The sequence below is a fragment of the Aphidius gifuensis genome, linkage group LG1 (genome assembly GCF_014905175.1).
Source record: "Aphidius gifuensis isolate YNYX2018 linkage group LG1, ASM1490517v1, whole genome shotgun sequence".
NCBI classification, from domain to species: domain Eukaryota; kingdom Metazoa; phylum Arthropoda; class Insecta; order Hymenoptera; family Braconidae; genus Aphidius; species Aphidius gifuensis.
The window spans coordinates 29,578,060-29,596,492 of NC_057788.1; the positions used below are offsets into that span (position 1 = coordinate 29,578,060).

The 18,433-nt window shown below is 25.0% G+C and overlaps 7 protein-coding genes across 9 annotated transcripts; 2 read left to right on the forward strand and 5 right to left on the reverse strand.

Annotated features, from left to right (window-relative positions):
* Window positions 1–403: 403 nt before the first annotated feature.
* LOC122860271 (hemocyte protein-glutamine gamma-glutamyltransferase-like) lies at window positions 404–7,955 on the forward strand. 2 transcript variants are annotated; one of them, XM_044163996.1, is made up of 7 exons: window positions 404–502; window positions 1,688–2,162; window positions 2,247–2,473; window positions 2,550–3,160; window positions 3,223–3,320; window positions 3,406–3,857; window positions 7,582–7,955. In XM_044163996.1, the coding sequence occupies exons 2-7, from the start codon at window positions 1,688–1,690 to the stop codon at window positions 7,876–7,878; spliced, it is 2,160 nt and encodes a 719-aa protein (XP_044019931.1). In that variant the 5' UTR covers window positions 404–502; the 3' UTR covers window positions 7,879–7,955. The 2 variants fall into 2 exon arrangements, with proteins under 2 accessions (XP_044019931.1, XP_044019930.1); XM_044163995.1 differs by lacking the exon at window positions 7,582–7,955 and adding an exon at window positions 3,924–4,712.
* LOC122860269 lies at window positions 4,328–7,193 on the reverse strand. The gene is made up of 2 exons (XM_044163994.1): window positions 6,739–7,193; window positions 4,328–6,668 (listed from the first exon to the last, which is right to left on the reverse strand). Exons 1-2 carry the CDS (start codon window positions 7,040–7,042, stop codon window positions 4,372–4,374), a joined length of 2,601 nt encoding a protein of 866 aa, XP_044019929.1. The 5' UTR covers window positions 7,043–7,193; the 3' UTR covers window positions 4,328–4,371.
* Window positions 7,913–9,749, reverse strand: LOC122860274 (40S ribosomal protein S6). Its single transcript, XM_044164002.1, has 5 exons — window positions 9,662–9,749; window positions 9,159–9,363; window positions 8,708–8,853; window positions 8,243–8,443; window positions 7,913–8,149 (listed from the first exon to the last, which is right to left on the reverse strand). Exons 1-5 carry the CDS (start codon window positions 9,665–9,667, stop codon window positions 7,967–7,969), a joined length of 741 nt encoding a protein of 246 aa, XP_044019937.1. The 5' UTR covers window positions 9,668–9,749; the 3' UTR covers window positions 7,913–7,966.
* Window positions 9,750–10,158: 409 nt separating this feature from the next.
* On the forward strand, window positions 10,159–14,257 carry LOC122860268 (importin-11). 2 transcript variants are annotated; one of them, XM_044163992.1, is made up of 6 exons: window positions 10,159–10,448; window positions 10,786–10,977; window positions 11,063–11,163; window positions 11,238–13,745; window positions 13,805–13,958; window positions 14,057–14,257. In XM_044163992.1, exons 2-6 carry the CDS (start codon window positions 10,855–10,857, stop codon window positions 14,192–14,194), a joined length of 3,024 nt encoding a protein of 1,007 aa, XP_044019927.1. In that variant the 5' UTR covers window positions 10,159–10,448; window positions 10,786–10,854; the 3' UTR covers window positions 14,195–14,257. The 2 variants fall into 2 exon arrangements, with proteins under 2 accessions (XP_044019927.1, XP_044019928.1); XM_044163993.1 differs by having other exon boundaries at window positions 10,827–10,977.
* A 398-nt stretch (window positions 14,258–14,655) lies between these two features.
* On the reverse strand, window positions 14,656–15,531 carry LOC122860275 (apolipoprotein D-like). Its single transcript, XM_044164003.1, has 4 exons — window positions 15,395–15,531; window positions 15,185–15,318; window positions 14,939–15,112; window positions 14,656–14,858 (listed from the first exon to the last, which is right to left on the reverse strand). The coding sequence occupies exons 1-4, from the start codon at window positions 15,500–15,502 to the stop codon at window positions 14,723–14,725; spliced, it is 552 nt and encodes a 183-aa protein (XP_044019938.1). The 5' UTR covers window positions 15,503–15,531; the 3' UTR covers window positions 14,656–14,722.
* Window positions 15,532–16,091: 560 nt separating this feature from the next.
* LOC122860276 (apolipoprotein D-like) lies at window positions 16,092–16,949 on the reverse strand. The gene is made up of 4 exons (XM_044164004.1): window positions 16,802–16,949; window positions 16,605–16,738; window positions 16,343–16,513; window positions 16,092–16,263 (listed from the first exon to the last, which is right to left on the reverse strand). The coding sequence occupies exons 1-4, from the start codon at window positions 16,907–16,909 to the stop codon at window positions 16,128–16,130; spliced, it is 549 nt and encodes a 182-aa protein (XP_044019939.1). The 5' UTR covers window positions 16,910–16,949; the 3' UTR covers window positions 16,092–16,127.
* Window positions 16,950–17,362: 413 nt separating this feature from the next.
* Window positions 17,363–18,308, reverse strand: LOC122860280 (apolipoprotein D-like). The gene is made up of 4 exons (XM_044164022.1): window positions 18,155–18,308; window positions 17,951–18,084; window positions 17,691–17,864; window positions 17,363–17,617 (listed from the first exon to the last, which is right to left on the reverse strand). Exons 1-4 carry the CDS (start codon window positions 18,263–18,265, stop codon window positions 17,482–17,484), a joined length of 555 nt encoding a protein of 184 aa, XP_044019957.1. The 5' UTR covers window positions 18,266–18,308; the 3' UTR covers window positions 17,363–17,481.
* Window positions 18,309–18,433: the final 125 nt, after the last annotated feature.

The following is an 18,433-nucleotide window of genomic DNA, read 5'->3' on the forward strand; positions in this document are numbered from 1 at the left end:
TTTATTGATATTAAATCAAGGTAATTGTCTGTGATAAGAAGTATATTATTAGTTTTTTAAATATTCATTTTAAAAATTTTATAACAATTAAAAAAATTCAGTCATGATGAAAAATATTATAAACAATTATATTTGTAAAAGGTATCGTTCAGATTTATCAGCAGGTCAAATATATTACCTAAATTATCAATAAAATTATTTTAAAATAAATAAATTTTGTTTTTAGTTGCTTAGATTTATAAAACGAATTGTACATTTTATTTTATAAATTATAATAAATATTTATAATGACGTTCGTTATCGACAAAACATCATCAACGTGGGATTTTCTTATTTTATTATTCTGGTGGGGATTCTGAAGCTGTACCACTTAATATAAAGAGACAAGTAAAGCCTCGTGTTCAATCAGTTAAAAACAATCTCGTTGCATCTTTTGTTGTCTCAATAAACTTCATATTTACATAAATTTCTAAAAGTCGACTATTCTAAAAAAATATCCAAGGTCAGTAATTTACTAAATCTTGTATTTTAAATATTAAAAAAAATTTCCAAAAAATAAAACAATCGTAATTATTTAAATAAATTTTCTATTTAAACAAAAATTAATTAACATTATTTAACAGTTTAAAAATTTATAACTAATATTTATTTACATTTTATATATTGTTTATAAACAAGGTAATAAAAAAAAATCATTTCGAATAAATTATAATTATATAATAACTATATTTAAATAAATTAAACTAACACTACAATTTATTAATGTGAAAAATTGAATAATCAATGAATACAAAAAAATAAATTTTAATTTTGTTAATTAATTCCAACTGATTGTTTAACTTTACGTAATAAAACTCGTGTTTTAAAAATAAACTTGATTTTAAGATAATATATGTATTTTGTTGAATGACAAAGCGTTAATAGAAATATTAAATAAAGAAAAGTAAAAAGTAAAAAAAAGAGTATGTCAGTAGGATGTAATAACATGTAATATGATGATGGTAGAATGTGTGTAATTCAAAGGATGACGGTTACCTTGCATGCTTGACAAATCGATGATTTTATGAATCACAGATTGATACCTTTGAAACCATTCAAAGCCATGTCTATATGGTAATATTAAAATAAAAAAAAAATATATAAAACATAAATGTTGCTTTTTAATAAATACGCATACATGCCTCTCACGCACTCAATAATATTTCAAACAATGTGTTACCTAAAACGTCATCGATGATTCAATAATTTCACAAGAGGCGGATATGCATCACAATTCTATTTTATGTTCTCATTTCAAAATTTTTATTCAATTATTCATGGATATATTTATGCACAATGAGATAATTCAATTCATAATAAATACGTTTATTTTTGCCATTGAACTTTACGATAATTGCTTGAAATAATTTTTAATAGTATATATTTAAATAGAAAAAAAAATATTTATTCAAAGAGATATTCATCAATGAATATTCATTTAAAAATAAAATAAATATTTTTATTTAAAAATAGAATTTAAAAGCAAAAGCGAACATTTAATTTGTCAATTTGTCTATGTAATTAAAATTAATTTCTATAGAAATTCATATATGAATTTTTATCTATATAAAAAAAATTTATTCAACAAATCAATTAGTTTTTATGATAAATGGCAATAATGATAAATGAATATTTAAATTATTTACAGATGGAATCAACAGATGCACTTGTTGTAGACACAGTGTACATGTTTGAAAAAGAAAATGCAAGTCTTCATAATACTGAAAATTTCGAATTAATACATGCTGATGAACCAACACCAATATTACGACGTGGACAAGAATTCAGTTTAACAATACGTTTTAACAGAGATTACATTGAACAACAAGATATTGTACGTTTATTATTCAACTTTGGCTCAAATCCAAATGTATTTAAAGGTACACGAGGTGTTAATACAATAACAAATCGTAATAATTATTTATCGGATCTCGAAGCATGGAGTGTTAGAATAATTGATGTTAGTGGAATTGATTTATCAATTGAAGTTAGAAGTCCAATTGATAGTCCAGTTGGTATTTGGCAATTTAATATTGAAACAACAATTTCTGGTAGTAAAGAACCACCAAATATTTATCAATATGATAAAGATATTTATTTGTTATTTAATCCATGGCTTAAAGGTAAAAAAAAAATCAAAAAACAAAAACAAATATCCTATTTTATTTATTAAAATAAATATTAATATTTATTATTCATGATTCAAGATGATTTAGTTTATATGGAAGATGAACAGCTACTTGGTGAATATGTACAAACAGACGTTGGTAAAATTTGGGTTGGACCAAATGGTAGTGCACGTGGACGTGAATGGATATTTGGTCAATTTGATGCAAGTGTCCTTCCAGCATGTATGCTGATGTTCGATAAATCTGATATCAAGGCTACATCACGAGGTGATCCGGTCATGGTCGCTCGAACAATATCAAAAATGGTATTGTAATTTATATTTACAATAATATCTTTTAGCGCACGTACAATATATTTATTATATTATTATGTTTCATTAGGTAAATGCATACAATGCAAATGGCTATAAAGAAGAATTAAATGGTATATTATTTGGTCGTTGGGATGGTGATTATATTGATGGTGTTGCACCATCAGCTTGGACTGGAAGTGTACCAATACTTGAACAATATCTTGATACAAATGGTGAATGTGTTAAATATGGACAATGTTGGGTATTTGCTGGTGTTGTTGGTACAATATGTCGTGCACTTGGTTTACCAACACGTGTTGTTACAAATATTGTATCAGCACATGATACAAATGTATCATTATCAATTGATCATTATTATGATGAAAATATGCAAGAATTACCTGGTGAAAGTTATGATTCAGTATGGAATTATCATGTGTGGAATGATGTATGGATGGCAAGACCAGATTTACCAAAAGGATATGGTGGATGGCAGGCTGTTGATGGTACACCACAAGAAGAATCAAATGGTGTTTACCGTTGTGGTCCAGCATCTGTTGAAGCTATTAAACAAGGTGCTGTTGGTTTTAATTATGATGTTACATTTTTAGTATCAACTGTTAATGCTGATGTCATTAATTGGAAAGCTGATCCAACAAATGACCTTGGTTATACACGAATAAATGGTGATACAAAACAGTAAGTATTTATTTATCATTTGCTTTATGTATATTATTTTTAAAAATAATTAAAAATTTTAGTATTGGAAGAATGCTATTAACAAAAGCACCATGGATTTTTGATCCAAATGGTGATAAAGACAAAGAAGATATAACTTATGAATATAAATCACCAGAAGGTATATTTATTTTTAAATTTAATAATAATAATAATTATTGATGAATATTTATCTGTTTAATTGACATATTTATTTATAAATCTAGGTACTGATGCTGAACGTTTGACCTTGTATAGAGCAGTACGTAATACGCCCACTGCTAAAAGATATTACGCTGTACCAGCACCAGAAAATGAAGATTTAATATTTAAATTAGAAGACCTTGAACGTGTTAATATTGGTGAACCATTTAATGTTACAGTTAATATTACAAATAAATCATCAGAATTAAGAACAGTTAGAGCAATATTATGGGCTGGTAGTGTTTATTATAATGGTGTTAAAGCAAATCTTGTTAAAAGAGCTGAAGGTACATTTGTCATGGAACCAAATGTAACTGAACAATTAAAACTTCATATAAATGTTGATGATTATTTAGATGAACTTGTTGAATATTCAATTATGAAAATAAATGCAATTGCAACTGTACAAGAAACAAATCAAACATGGGCTGATGAAGATGATTTTCAAGTTATTAAACCAAAAATTAAAATTGAGGTTTGTTGTTAAAATTATTATTATTAAAAATATATGTTAATCATTATTTTTTTGGCATTTAAATAGATTGACAATGAGCCTATTGTTGGTAGACCATCTGCAGTTACTTTGAGCTTTAATAATCCATTAAAAAAAATGTTACATGATTGTGTATTTAATTATGCTGGACCTGGTGTATCAAAAAATAAAACGATTCATTTTCGTGATGTTGAACCACTTGAAGAAGTCAGAATACAACATCAATTTATACCACAAAAAGAAGGAAAACAAAAAATTATTGCTACATTTACATCAAAAGAACTTGATGATGTTACTGGCTCAGTTGAAGTTGAAGTTCTAAAAGAAGATGAAGACGAAGAATAATAATAGTTAAAAATTAAAATAAAAAACAATATAACAATCTAATAAATATAAATAAATAAATAATTTACAATAAGATAAAATAACATTAAAAGTATTAAAAAATTAACTTTTTATATAGAAATAAATTTACCTTTGATAAAATAAAAATTTATTATTCACAAATTATCGAAAATTGAAGAGACCAAAATACAAATATACAAATAGCACCATAAATAATTGGAAGAATAATTTTTCTTATTAATGAAAATTCATCAGATTCATATTTAATAATAAATTTTTTTTTAATTTTATTATTATTTTTTGTAGAATTTATTGATTCATCAACTTGATTTAAAATATCATGAATAATAATTTGAACGTCTTGTTGAATTAAAATATTATAAAAATTATTTTTAATAATTTTATTATTAGCAAATGAATCAGATGATTCTTCAAATGTCCAATGATCATTATTTCTTTTGAAAATAAAATTATCACTATTTAATTTATCAATTTTTTGACCATCAGTTTCATCAGATATTGTATTGTGATAAATTTCAATAGCACGATGAAGATTACGTGCTTTTTCAGCAGCAAGTTCAAATGCCTTAATGACATCAATTGGAATTTTAAATATTTCATTTTGTTGTTGTGCTATATTTGTTGATAATTTTTTACAACAATCTTCAATACATTTTGTTGATGTTTTTAATTCATTTGAAAATGATGATACAAATTTATCACATGAATTTAAATTTAACGGAATTAATTTATCTGTTTTAATGTCAATTGGTCTTAAGTAATATTCAGTTTGACATGCTGTATCACAGTTTGAATAATTATCAAGACTAACAGTTGCATTTGCAGTGTCAATCATTATTTTTTTATCAGTATTTATTTGCTGACATTTTAAAATTAATTTTATTGTTTCTATTGATGCATCTTTATTTTCTTTTGATGGTTTTAAAGAAGTCATTGATGTTTGAGTCACTTGATCATGCATTGATTCATCAGTACTTGTTTGTTTTTTATCAATAATACCAGTTGATGTTATGTCTGTTTGAAGACTCTGATTTTGTTCATGTTTCTCTTCAGTTTGAGATTGATTGTTGACTGTTGATTTTAGTGATGTTACTTTTTCTTCTTCTTCAATGTCATCATCAGAAGTTAACGAAGTTTCTGATGAGTCTGAAAGACTTGCCAATTTTTCAATAAGAGTTTTTGAATTTATTGATGATTCTTCTGATGATGATTCACTTGTATCTTTTTTTAATTTTTCATTATTTTCTCCATATGAAATAATTTCTTTCAGAATGTTTAATGAATTTTTATGACGTTTTTTATTTTTTTCAAAATCATCTTTACAATCATCTTGATCAATTGTTAACTCTAATTTTTCATCAATTTTTTTTAATGGCTCAGATCTTGTTTTAATATTGTCAACAAAAGTTTTTGATCTTAGTAATGAGTTGTCTTTTTTTTGTGATAATATTGATAATTTATTTGAGGCATCTATGCTACATGTTGGTTGAGATTTAATTGATCCACCTGGTCGCCAAATTGGAGCATTTATTTTATCTTTATCTTCTTGTTTTGATTTTATTTTTTTGAAGGTAATTGTTGGCTCTTGTATTCCTGCCATTGGTTTAAATAAAGCACGAAGTCTTTTACTTTGTGGTATCATCATTTTTGATTGCTTTGCACATGCCCTCAAACCACCAGATATTCCACAAGTGTATCTACTCTTAATTTGATCATATTTTGTATTTTTTTTCATAAATATTTCTGATTTTTGTTGTTTAGTTATTGAATTAACAACAGAATTCATTGATGAGTCATTAACATTATTTTTTTGTACAGCATAATTGACTTCTTGCTTTTCAGTATTTTCTTTTGATTCAACATCTTCTACATTTTTATTTATTACATCATCTTGCTTTAATTTAACTTCATTTTTTTTTGGTGATATTAAACATACTTTTTTTTCTTTATCTAAGCTACATGACTGCAGTTGTCTTGATTTTATTTTCATACGTGATTTTTTCCTTTCACAATTAAACAAGCTATCCTTAATTTTTTCATCAATCTCAGGTGAATTAATTTTATCTAAATCAGCTGAAATTATATTTTCATTTTTATAATTTTGTTTAATTTTTTGTACATCATTATCACGTGTAGGAATAAAATCTTCAAGACGTTCAGCAACTTGTTGTAGTCCTTGACAATTTAAAGAATTTGAAAATATCTTTGAAATATCACTTGATGTATTTAATGATCTTGGTGTTGTTGGCCATAGTTCTTCATCAAAATTAATTGAAACAGTTGATGATATTCTACTTCTTGATATTGATGATCTCATTGACATTACATCATAATTTTCATTTATCCTAGAAGACAGGGGTCTTGATGATTCAATTTGATCCATACTTCTTATTCTCAAATCATTTTCATATCTTGATATTCTATTGCCTAAAAAAAATTCAATCAATCTTTATAATAAATAAAATTTTTATTTTTATTTTTACCAAATGATAAACACCATTAATTGCTGTTTCAGTTGTTGACATTTCTCCCTCATTATTAAATTGTAAATTTTGTTTACAAAATAAATTACGTGTTTTATCAGTTAATGATTTTCTTGATTCAACTGAATTTGTTAATCGATTGACAATATCAGTGAGACTTTTACCAGGACCAGGTTCATTGATAAATGTCTGTTGACGTGATAATATTGATGAATTTTTAGCAAATGAACGTATTATTGAACCAAGCTCAAACTTTGGATCATTTTTAAATGACTCTTGTGATTTTCCTGCACCAGGAGTCATCCATGAACGACGCATTTCTTCATCTCCAATTTATTTTTTATTATTAAATTATAGATTTAACTGATAAAAAAAAATTCCCCCCTTGGTTACTTGTAAAATTATATATAAAAAAAAATATACTAGAAATTAAATTTTGACGTATTGTCAATCAAATGAAGTTGCCATTATTTTTGTGACGGTATTTTGTTTTATTTAATTATTATTTTTTTCATGAAAAAAAATTCAAACTATTAGCGCTCTTTCGTAACTCATGACGCCATGTTAGATCTCGTACCAAAATGGCGTCAACCCACGTGTTTAATAAAAAAAAAATGACTCAATATTTAATCAATAAAAAAGAAACAAATTATTATGTTGATGATTATTTAGATGAACTTGTTGAATATTCAATTATGAAAATAAATGCAATAGCAGCTGTACAAGAAACAAATCAAACATGGGCTGACGAAGATGATTTTCAAGTTATTAAACCAACAATTAAAATTGAGATTTGTTGTTAAAATTATTATTATTAAAAATATATGTTAATCATTATTTTTTTGGCATTTAAATAGATTGATAATGAGCCTATTGTTGGTAGACCATCTGCAGTTACTTTGAGCTTTAATAATCCATTAAAAAAAATGTTACATGATTGTGTATTTAATTATGCTGGACCTGGTGTATCAAAAAATAAAACAATTCATTTTCGTGATGTTGAACCACTTGAAGAAGTCAGAATACAACATCAATTTATACCACAAAAAGAAGGAAAACAAAAAATTATTGCTACATTTACATCAAAAGAACTTGATGATGTTACTGGCTCAGTTGAAGTTGAAGTTCTAAAAGAAGATGAAGAAAAAAAATGACTAAATATTCAATCAATAAAAAAGAAACAAAATATTCTTTGTGAAAATTAATTTATTATGTTTCACGTTTAGACATAATAAAAAGTTTTTATTTAGCTGAGTGACTTGATGTTTTTGAGTCACGCATTGATGAACTACGTTTGCGCTTCATTTCTTCAGCACGTGATTTAGCTTCCTTTTGTCTTAGACCTAAGAGCTTGGCATATTCAGCAGCTTGTTCTTTGCGGATAACACAACGTCTCTTTTTCAATGCAACACGATGTCTTTTACGCTGTAATTAAATTAAACAAAAAAAAACATAACATTAATAATCAATTCCAAATGATAATTAACTTGCTAAATTTAATTAAAATTTAATAATTACTTGGAGTGTGATTGGTGTGATTAATCGTTGAATTTTTGGAGCACGGAATCTTTCTTTTTTGCCTTCTTTTTGGATTGGGCGTTTGACGACGAATTCTCTAACATCATCTTCTTTTGTCAAGTTGAAGAGCTTGCGAATTCTGCCTGCTCTTTTTGGTCCCAAGCGACGTGGTAAATTTTTATCAGTCAAGCCTGGAATATCCTTTATTAAAAAACAACAAAATCAATTAGTAATTTATCAAAGAACCATCATAAATATTTTATGATAAATAATTATCAATGTCGAATTCGTACACTGGTGAACAGTACATTGATATAAACACAATTCGCCAAATCAAAAAATTCTATTTATTATTCCATGAACATTGAACGTCCTCAAGATAAATAAAACACTTGAACACTGCCTGTTGCATGGCAATTTAAATAATAATAATTTACTTTGTAAATAATAATCTTGTTAACTTACTTGTTCTCCTTTTTTGACAACAACAAGTGCCAAAACTGAGAGATTAGCATCAACGATACATCCTCTAACTGATTTACGTTTACGTTCACCAGTACGACGTGGACGATAACAACTGTGTCCCTTCGAGAGTAAAAGACGTACACGACCTGTAAAAATAAATCAAAAATTAATATATACACCACCAAACATTTCAACTAGTCAATATAATAATAATGATTATTATTTATTTAAATAATTATCGGATTCGTACACTAGTGAACAATGTATTTAATAAACAAAGTTCACCAAATTAAAAACACTTTTACTATTCCATGAACATTGAACGTCCTCAAGATAAATCAAGACACTTGAACACTGCCTGTTGCATGGCCATTTAATAATTACTCCGTTAGAAATTAATTGAGCTAGTTGATAAATAGTTAGTCTATTTAATTAAAAAAAATATTCTTACCGTTGGTGAGGACACCTTGTTTCATGGGGAAACCTTGTTTATCATTTCCACCAGCAACACGAAGAACATAACCTTTCCATTCTTCACCAAGACCATCAGCTTCTACTTCAGCGCCCATGCGCTTTTCATAGAACATCCTGACTTTGTGTTCATCTTCAATTTCAAATAATTTTTGGCAGCCAGTGGCTGGATATGACACGTTTAACTGTAATTAATAATAAATTAATTAATAAAACACTATTTTTCATAATTAAACACTATATTTTTTTTAACATCCTTGGGTAATTAATTCAATCTTCATCATTAATTTTTTTTGCCAACAATTCACATGATTTTTTGGGGTTATGAGAATGATTGTATCAATTAATGTTTTGTTTCCAATTAATAATTGTTAAACAAACAATATACACTTATTAATTAACGTCATCTAACACTCTTTTTATCAATAAAATAATTATTGATAACACAATTTAGGGATGAATTAATAAACAATGGATTATTACCTTCATTTTTATGAAACGGGTCTAGACGCTTTCGATCGTCATGAGAAAAGAAAATGTCTATCCAACGAAGTGGGATTCACTATACTCCATGGCGAATAGAAACGATAGTACGTTTTATTACAAATAGTACATTTTATCACAACATGATGGCGCTTTAGCTCAATTCTCATCGGCAAATTATCATCATTCATTTTTGATTGGTTCTCGCGCTGTATTTTTAAAAAAAAATTAAAATCAAACAAAAATATATAAATTAATAATTCAAAATGAAAATAAATTTTTGTTAATTAATTTTATTTACATATATATTAAACTAAATTTAAAATTTATAATTGAAAAAGTTGAAGCTAATTAATTATTTTGAACTATCGTTAGAAAAAAATTTCGATTTGTTTTTTTTTTTTTGTAGGAAAAATCGTTCATTTTTTTTCGCTGTCTTTATTTTAAGAATATATTTATAAATATTATTTACAATAACAAGATTTTTTTGCAATAATATATAAAAAATAAAATAGATAAAGTGAGAGAGGCCGTGACACACACACGGGATAAAAGTAATGTACATTTGATGATGATTTACAAAAACGAGGCTGCGTAGCTGCGTACATAAGTCATAAATGCCGGAGAGAAAGAGAAAGAGAGAAAGAGTATATCTGTATATGTCGGGCGTGTATTTAATATTGAAATAAATAAAATAATACTAGTGCCTAAATAAAGATAATTGCAAAGTTTTTAAAAAATAACCCATGTGCTGTTAAAAATTAAAAACAAACATTTTATAAACAAGGCAAGTTGAACCACCATTTTTAAAAACACATCAATTATTGTTATCTTTTTTATTAATTTTGAGGTTAAACAATGAAACAATCATCAGCACCACACGTCACTTGATCAAAATCATTTGACAAATAAATTATTAACAACAACAAAAAACAAACATATTACAATAAATATATATTACATAACACCATTATTTTTAGTATATTATAAAAAATAATTTTAATTGTTTCAATCAATCAGTATTTAAACACGATAATATTAAATTTGAGTCGTAGTTTATATATCTGATTTGAATATTTTAATAATAAAACAATAATAAATTAATTAATGTATTTGTATTTTAGATATTTTAAATAAAATTTTAAATTATTCAATGATAATTTAGGGACATTTTAATTGTCCAAAAGGGTGCCATGAATGCAGCTGTGATACAAGTACTTCAGCAGGCAAGCAGTCAGGATCCTGCTGTTCTTAAACCAGCTGAACAAACACTACGTGAATGGGAAACACAAGCTGGTTTCTATACAGCTTTATATGTAATTAATTATAATTTATTTTATATTTTTTAATTAGGCATAATTAATTGGCTTTTTATTTATTTAATTTTTTTTTATTTTTTAGAATGTTTTTTCTAATCATTCCTTGCCAGTTAATGTAAGATGGATGGCACTATTATGTTTTAAAAATGGTGTTGATAAATATTGGCGTAAAAATGCTCCAAAGTTAGTAAATAATTATTTAATTATTAATTAATTTAAAAATATATATTAAATTTATAATAAATAAAAATTTCTAGTGGAATATCTGAAGAAGAAAAAAAATATCTACGTACAAGTTTAATAATAAATTTTAATGAACCAGTAAATCAATTAGCAACTCATTTAGCTGTTGTTATTGGTAAAATAGCACGTCTTGATTGTCCACGTGAATGGGATACATTAATACCAACATTAATTGAAGTTATACAAGGACAAAATTCAATAATACAACATCGTGGTTTATTGACACTTCATCATGTTGTTAAAACACTTGCATCAAAACGTTTATCAGCTGATCGTCAATTATTTGAACAATTAACAACAAATATATTTAATTTTACATTAAATTTATGGAATACATTTACTGAATCATTTTTAATATTATCATCAAATGGTGCTGATAATACACAAATACAAGAAAATCTTGAAAAAGCATTATTACTATTACGAATATTACGTAAATTAATATTAAATGGTATGCCAATTGTATCAAAATCAGATGATGCTATGATGTTTATACGTGAATTATTTCCACGTTCAAAATCATGTCTTGAATGTCGTAAAACATTACTATTAAGAAATAATAATAATCAATCAAATGATTTAATTGAAAAATTGGAAAAATTTATAATACATATGACTAAAGTATTATGGGGTATACAAGAATGTCATCCAATATGTTATATTGAATTTCTTCAATCATCATTAGAATTTACATTTTATTATTGTTTTACTGATGCTGGACAACCATATGTATTTACAAAATTTGTTATACAATGTCTTAATATTATGAAAACATCATTGATACATCAAAATTATCGTGCACCACTTGGTATACAAACTGAGGATGAAAGTGTGCTAAGACGTGAATTAGCATCTAAAAAATCATATGAAATAAAAGGTGCATTTTTTACAAAAGAATTATTAAAAGAAATAATAATGTGGCTTGTAACACGTTATTTTTTATTAACAAATGAAGATTTAGAATTATGGAATAATGATCCAGAAAATTTTGCAATTGATGATTCACGTGATTCATGGAAATATAATATTGGTGCATGTACTGAATCATTATTTTTATCATTTTTTTCACAATTTAGTGATGATATATTACCAATACTTGTTGAATTAGTACAAAAACATTATCAACCAGTACATCCAAATAATTGGGAAGGTATATTATTAAAAGATGCTGTTTATCTTGCTGTTGGTCTTGCTGCATCTGAACTGTATGATGATGTTGATTTTGATCAATGGTTTTCAACAACACTAAAACAAGAACTTGAAGTTAATGATATTAATTATAAAATAATAAAAAGACGTGTTTGTTGGTTAATTGGTAAATGGACAAGAGTTAAATTAAGCAGTGAATTAAGACCAGAATTATATAAAATGATGGTTAAAGCATTGGGCTCAAATGAAGATCTTGTTGTTAGAATTGAAGCAAGTAATACATTAAAACAAGCACTTGATGATTTTCAATTTAATAGTGAAGAATTTTCACCATTTATTGAAACAACATTTACATTATTATTTAATTTATTAAGAGAAGCTAATGAGTGTGATACTAAAATGCAAATATTATATGTTTTATCATTTATGATTGAACATGTTGGTGATGATATTAAACCATTTATTGGTCCATTTAGTGCATATTTACCATCATTATGGCAAATATCTGAAGATCATAATATGTTAAAGTGTGCAATAATATCAACACTTGTACATTATGTTAAAGCACTTGGTCCTGAAAGTTCTGTATTAGAACCACTTATTGTTGGTATGGTTGGACTTAGTTGTGATCTTAATCAAGATGCACATGTTTATTTACTTGAAGATGGATTGGTATTGTGGTTGGCATTATTAGAAAATGCACAAACACCAACACAAGGAATAATGGATTTACTTGGTTATATGCCAGCTCTACTAGAAGTTGCACTTGATCAAGTTACAATAAAACCAGCATTTTGTATTATTGAAGCATATATATTATTAAATCCACAAGTTTTTATTGTACAATTTGGAAATAGAATTGTCGAAGGATTTATAAGTATTATGTCAGATTTTAGAAGAGATGATGCAACACATTTAATGACACTTTTAGATATTATTATGATAGTTTCACCTGATCAAGGTCCACGTGTTATACAAAAAATTTTAATTAAAATTTTTAAAGTTGTTTATAATAATGAAACAATTGATTTAAATGTACCAGAAAGTATGTATGTTATTGCACGTGTTTTATTAACATCAAGAGATATATTTAGTCAAATATTGACACAATTAGCTACTGAATTTGGACAAGATAAAACAAGTGAAATGATACTTGCTGGTATTATTGATGCTTGGCTTGAAAAAATATCATGGGATGTTAAACAACTTGAGCCACTTAAACTTCTTGCACTTGCACTTTGTTCATTATTAAATTCAGCAAGTCCTACAATTGTTGTACAAAAATTTCCAAATATTATAACAAGTATTGTCGAGTGTCTCAATGATTTAAATAGTAGCAATGAATCAAGTGATCAACCACCAGGTTTTATTGAGTAAGTTTAAGTCATTTATTAATTATTAATTATTTATTTATCCATCATTATTTTTACAGTCCACTTTTAATAACAAATCTACCAAAAAATGTACAAGCATATGGTGTTGATCCAGATACGCTATGGCGTTCTGCTCATGATGCACGAAAAGAACTATCAGAAAATAATGATATTGTTCACACTGTTTGTCTTCGTAGTTCTTTACGAAATCAAGTAAGAATTATTGTTATTAATTTTTTACTTTTTACATTACAAATTCAACCAACTAATTCATCTTTATTCAATTTTATTATTTATTTTTTTTTTTTTAGCTAAACTCTCTACAAAGATGTATGAATAAAAGCCAATATGAACAAATGATTGGCTCATTGAGTCCTGAGATTAATCAACAACTCGCAGAATATCTTAATGAGCCATTATTTAATAAAATGTCAGAATGTCGTATTTGATTGAACAACAATTTCTGGTGGGAAATAAGCTTGAAAAAATAAAAAGCCCTTATTGCCAATTGACTAAATAATGATCACCTATTTTTTCAAGTTTATATTATTTTCCAAATTTGACACATTATATATACCCTTTGAGTCTGACTGACAGAAAAATATAATTTCGTAGAGTTTCACTAAATATTAAGCAAAAAAAAAAAACTATTAAACGTAATAATAACTGAAACTTGACTAACAAAGAGTAGAATTGAAAAATAAAATAAATAAGTTACAACAATACATTAAATAATAAAATGTAAATGTTGATACTTAATTTTTAATAATTTGTAAAAAGATTCTTAAATTACTGATAAATTTTTATCAGAATATTTAATTGTATATTAATTATTATTGATATGTATTACTAATGTTGATAATAAAAAGTGATCATCTGTCATAATTTAATATTTATTTATCAGATTGATTTTTGGATTATTAATTTTATAGTTAAACATGTTTAATTTGTTATTAAAAATATGATAATATGATTATTTAACAATCACATTGATCAGAAAGTTTAAGTTTATCTGGTGATATATCATTGACTCGCAAAACATCCTCAGCAAGTTGATAATATTCTGGAGAAAGTGTTGGTTCTCTTGACCATATCCATGCCATTTGCAGTTTGCTATTAAAAAAATTAAATATATATATTTTTTTGTTTAAAGTTCAGTAGTTATTAATGTGTGGAAATAATTTATATATTACATTGATCCTATGACAGAAGAAACTGTTGTCACTACAGCATAATTTTTATAATCTGTATCTAAAACTGTCAAAACTCCAATTTTTAAAAAATCAGGATAATATAAATTCAAAACTGATGATGGCTCATTCTCTCTTGGACGAGCAGCACCAGTTAAATTACGTGAATTGCCAGTTCTAAAAATAGTTACATTAAATTTATATTTAAAAGATTTTTTTTTTTTATCTTTCAATTAATAATTAACTTACATTTTACTTTTTGAAAGAAGATCTATGTTAAATGATCCATCATGTTTATCAAATTTATAATCAAACACTGAACATTTCTGTCCAACTTCAAATATATTTGGAATTCTTGCAATGTCGTACCATGGACCAGCGTACTGGATTAATCATTTAAAAAAATTTAAACAACAATATTTTACAATCCCTAATGTGTCTATTATAATTTATAATTACCTCAGGTTTATTGAAGTTTTTCATGGGATTGAGTTTTGGTTCTTCAAAAATAATTACTTGTGCTAATGAATTTGTGAAAAATATTGAAAATATTAATATATAATACATTTTTAATATTTTTAATTATTTTCAGATGAATAATAATTTTTATAACTGTACAAAATTCATTTAAAAAAATTTAATTTATACAGAAAATCCACCTGAATTAAAATTTAATTTTATCATCAAGGTCATTTTAAATAATTAATTAATTTAATTAAAATTTGCACAAGTGAAAAAATAATATTGACAAGATAATTTTTAATTTATTCTTCAATGAATATTTGAATAGATAAATAATTATATTACTATAACTTGAATTTTAACGTAAAATTAAAACAAAAATTTCTCTATTGTAAAAAGTACCTAGAAAAACTGTTGGAAAATTTCTTGGCAATTTAAATTGACCATGTATTTATTTAACATTGATATTTGACTTTGTATGATGATTACTAAACTGATCAATTATTTATTTACATGACGTTGAGTATTTATATATTTAATTATTAATTAAACAGTCACCAGTATTATTAATTTTATCAATTCAATATTATTTTCTTCACTAAAAATAGCTTAAATAATTTAGAAAAATATTATTTCAATTGATAGATTTTATTTCATAACACTGATACATTTTTTTTACAATTTAAATTTATAATTTTATTAATATTTCTTCAATTATATTTAATCATTTTTAACAATCACTTTGTTTAGCTGGTTTCAATGCATGTGCTGGAATTTTATTTGCAGCTAAACATTCTGAAGCAATTTGATAATATTCATGAGCTAGTACTGGTGTTCTTGAGTATACCCATATAATCTGTAAATAGCTGTAAAAAAAATATGCATAAGTTGAAATGAAGTTTACGCAAAAATATATAATAAAAAAAAATGAAAAAATTTAAATACCTTGAGGAAAGTTTTGGATAAGCCAATGCTGCTACTGCATAATTTTTATAATCAGTACTTAAAATGGCAAATTGTCCCATTGGTAAAAGGTAGTCATAATAACTATTAAAAACAGATGGATGATCTTCAATTGCTTCATTGGTTGCTGTCTGTAAACGGTATTCTTTTGTTCTGAAAAATATTTAATTGTATATTATTATCGTCATCATAAAATTTAAAATGATTATGATAATTTTTTGAAAAATAAATTGTAAAAATTTACATTGCACTTTTTGTAGATAGTACTGAATTAAATGATCCAGTTTGTTCATTCAATGAGTGAGTAAATACTGGACAATTTTGACCGGCTTCAAAAATATTTGGAGTTCTTGTAACAATGTACCATTGACCAGCAAACTACATATAAATAATTATTTATTAAAAATATATTTTTGATTTATTTAAAAATAATATAAATACCGCTGATTTATTAAAATTTTCCATTGGAGTAAGATTTCGATTTCCAAAATTTGGTATTTGGGCAAATGAGCTAGCAAAAGCTAATGAAAATATTAAAATTAAAAACATATTTAATAATTATTATTATACACAATAAAAGTTTTAAAATTAAAATTTTTTAAAACTGCTGAATGGATTTTAAATATTCCATTTATATACAAAATGAACATTGATTTTTTTTTATAAAAATAGTCATTTTAATTGCAAATATATTCAAAATTTATTTGTACAGGTGAAAAAAAAATATATTTCTTGATACATTTTGATGTAAAAAAAATTTATCTAAATAAAAATTTCTGCTCTAATTATTAATTTGTATATCGATTTAATTTTTTCAAATTAATTAATTTTATTTAATTTTACGTGACTACTCGTTGTACCTATTTTTAAAATCACAAGTCGTTCTCGTCGAAAAAATTTATTTGTACAGGTGAAAAATTGTTATTTGATTTAAAATATATTTAATAAATTCGAGACAAAAAAAAAAATCATTTTTTAAATTTATTTGCATATAATGATGCTTTTATTTATTTATATATTTTTTTTATCACTTGGGTACTTGTTAAATAATTAAAATTAAAATAAGTAATTTGAGTTTACATGTTTGTATAAATGAAAAACTATTAAATATAAAAAATATTTCAACAATCAATTTGGTTAGTAGGTTTCAATGTCGCTGGAGAAATATTATTTGCACGTAAAACATCCTCAGCAAGTTGATGATATTCAGAAGAAAGTGTTGGATTTCTTGAGAGTATCCATGCCATTTGTAGACGACTGTAAAAAAAAATTATTAATAATAAAGAAAAACATAAAAATACATAAAAAATTAAGAGAAATAATAAATTACCTTGTGCCAATCAACGGGGTAACTAGTGTTTTCACTGCATAATTTTTATAATCAGTACTTAAAATTGTTAGTTTACCAATTTTAATTAACCAAGCATAATATACATTGAAAACTGATGCTGGTTGATCTCTTGCTGGAGAATTAATAGCTATTTGTTTATGAATTTTATTTGTACTGAAATATAAAATTTACAAAATTAAATATTTATTAAAAAGAAATTTATATATTATTGTTGTATCTTGAATATTTTATCAATTTACATTTCACTTTTTGTTGTTATTACTTCAAATAATGATCCTTTTCGTTCATTTAATTTGTAAGTAAAAGTTGAACACTTTTGTCCTAATTCAAAAATATTTGGAATTCTTGCAATCTCATACCAATCACCAATGTACTAGATTAAACAATTAAAAATTTATTTTATTAAATTATATATTATAAATATATAAAAAAAATTTATTTACCTGTGACTTGTCGAAATTTTCCATTGGACTAATTTGTGGATCTTCAAAAATTGGTATTTGCGCCAAAGTATTAGCGTACATTATTGAAAATATTATTAAAATGGAAAACATAGTGAAAAATTATTTTTTATTTTGTTAAAATGATTTATCAAGTTTGTTTTTTTCTTTTACCGTACAATATAACTTTTGTTTCTGATTTTCATTCTTTATATATACAATAGCGAACATTGTATTTTTTTTAAAAAGTGATTTAAAAAAAAAAATATTTATCTTATTGAT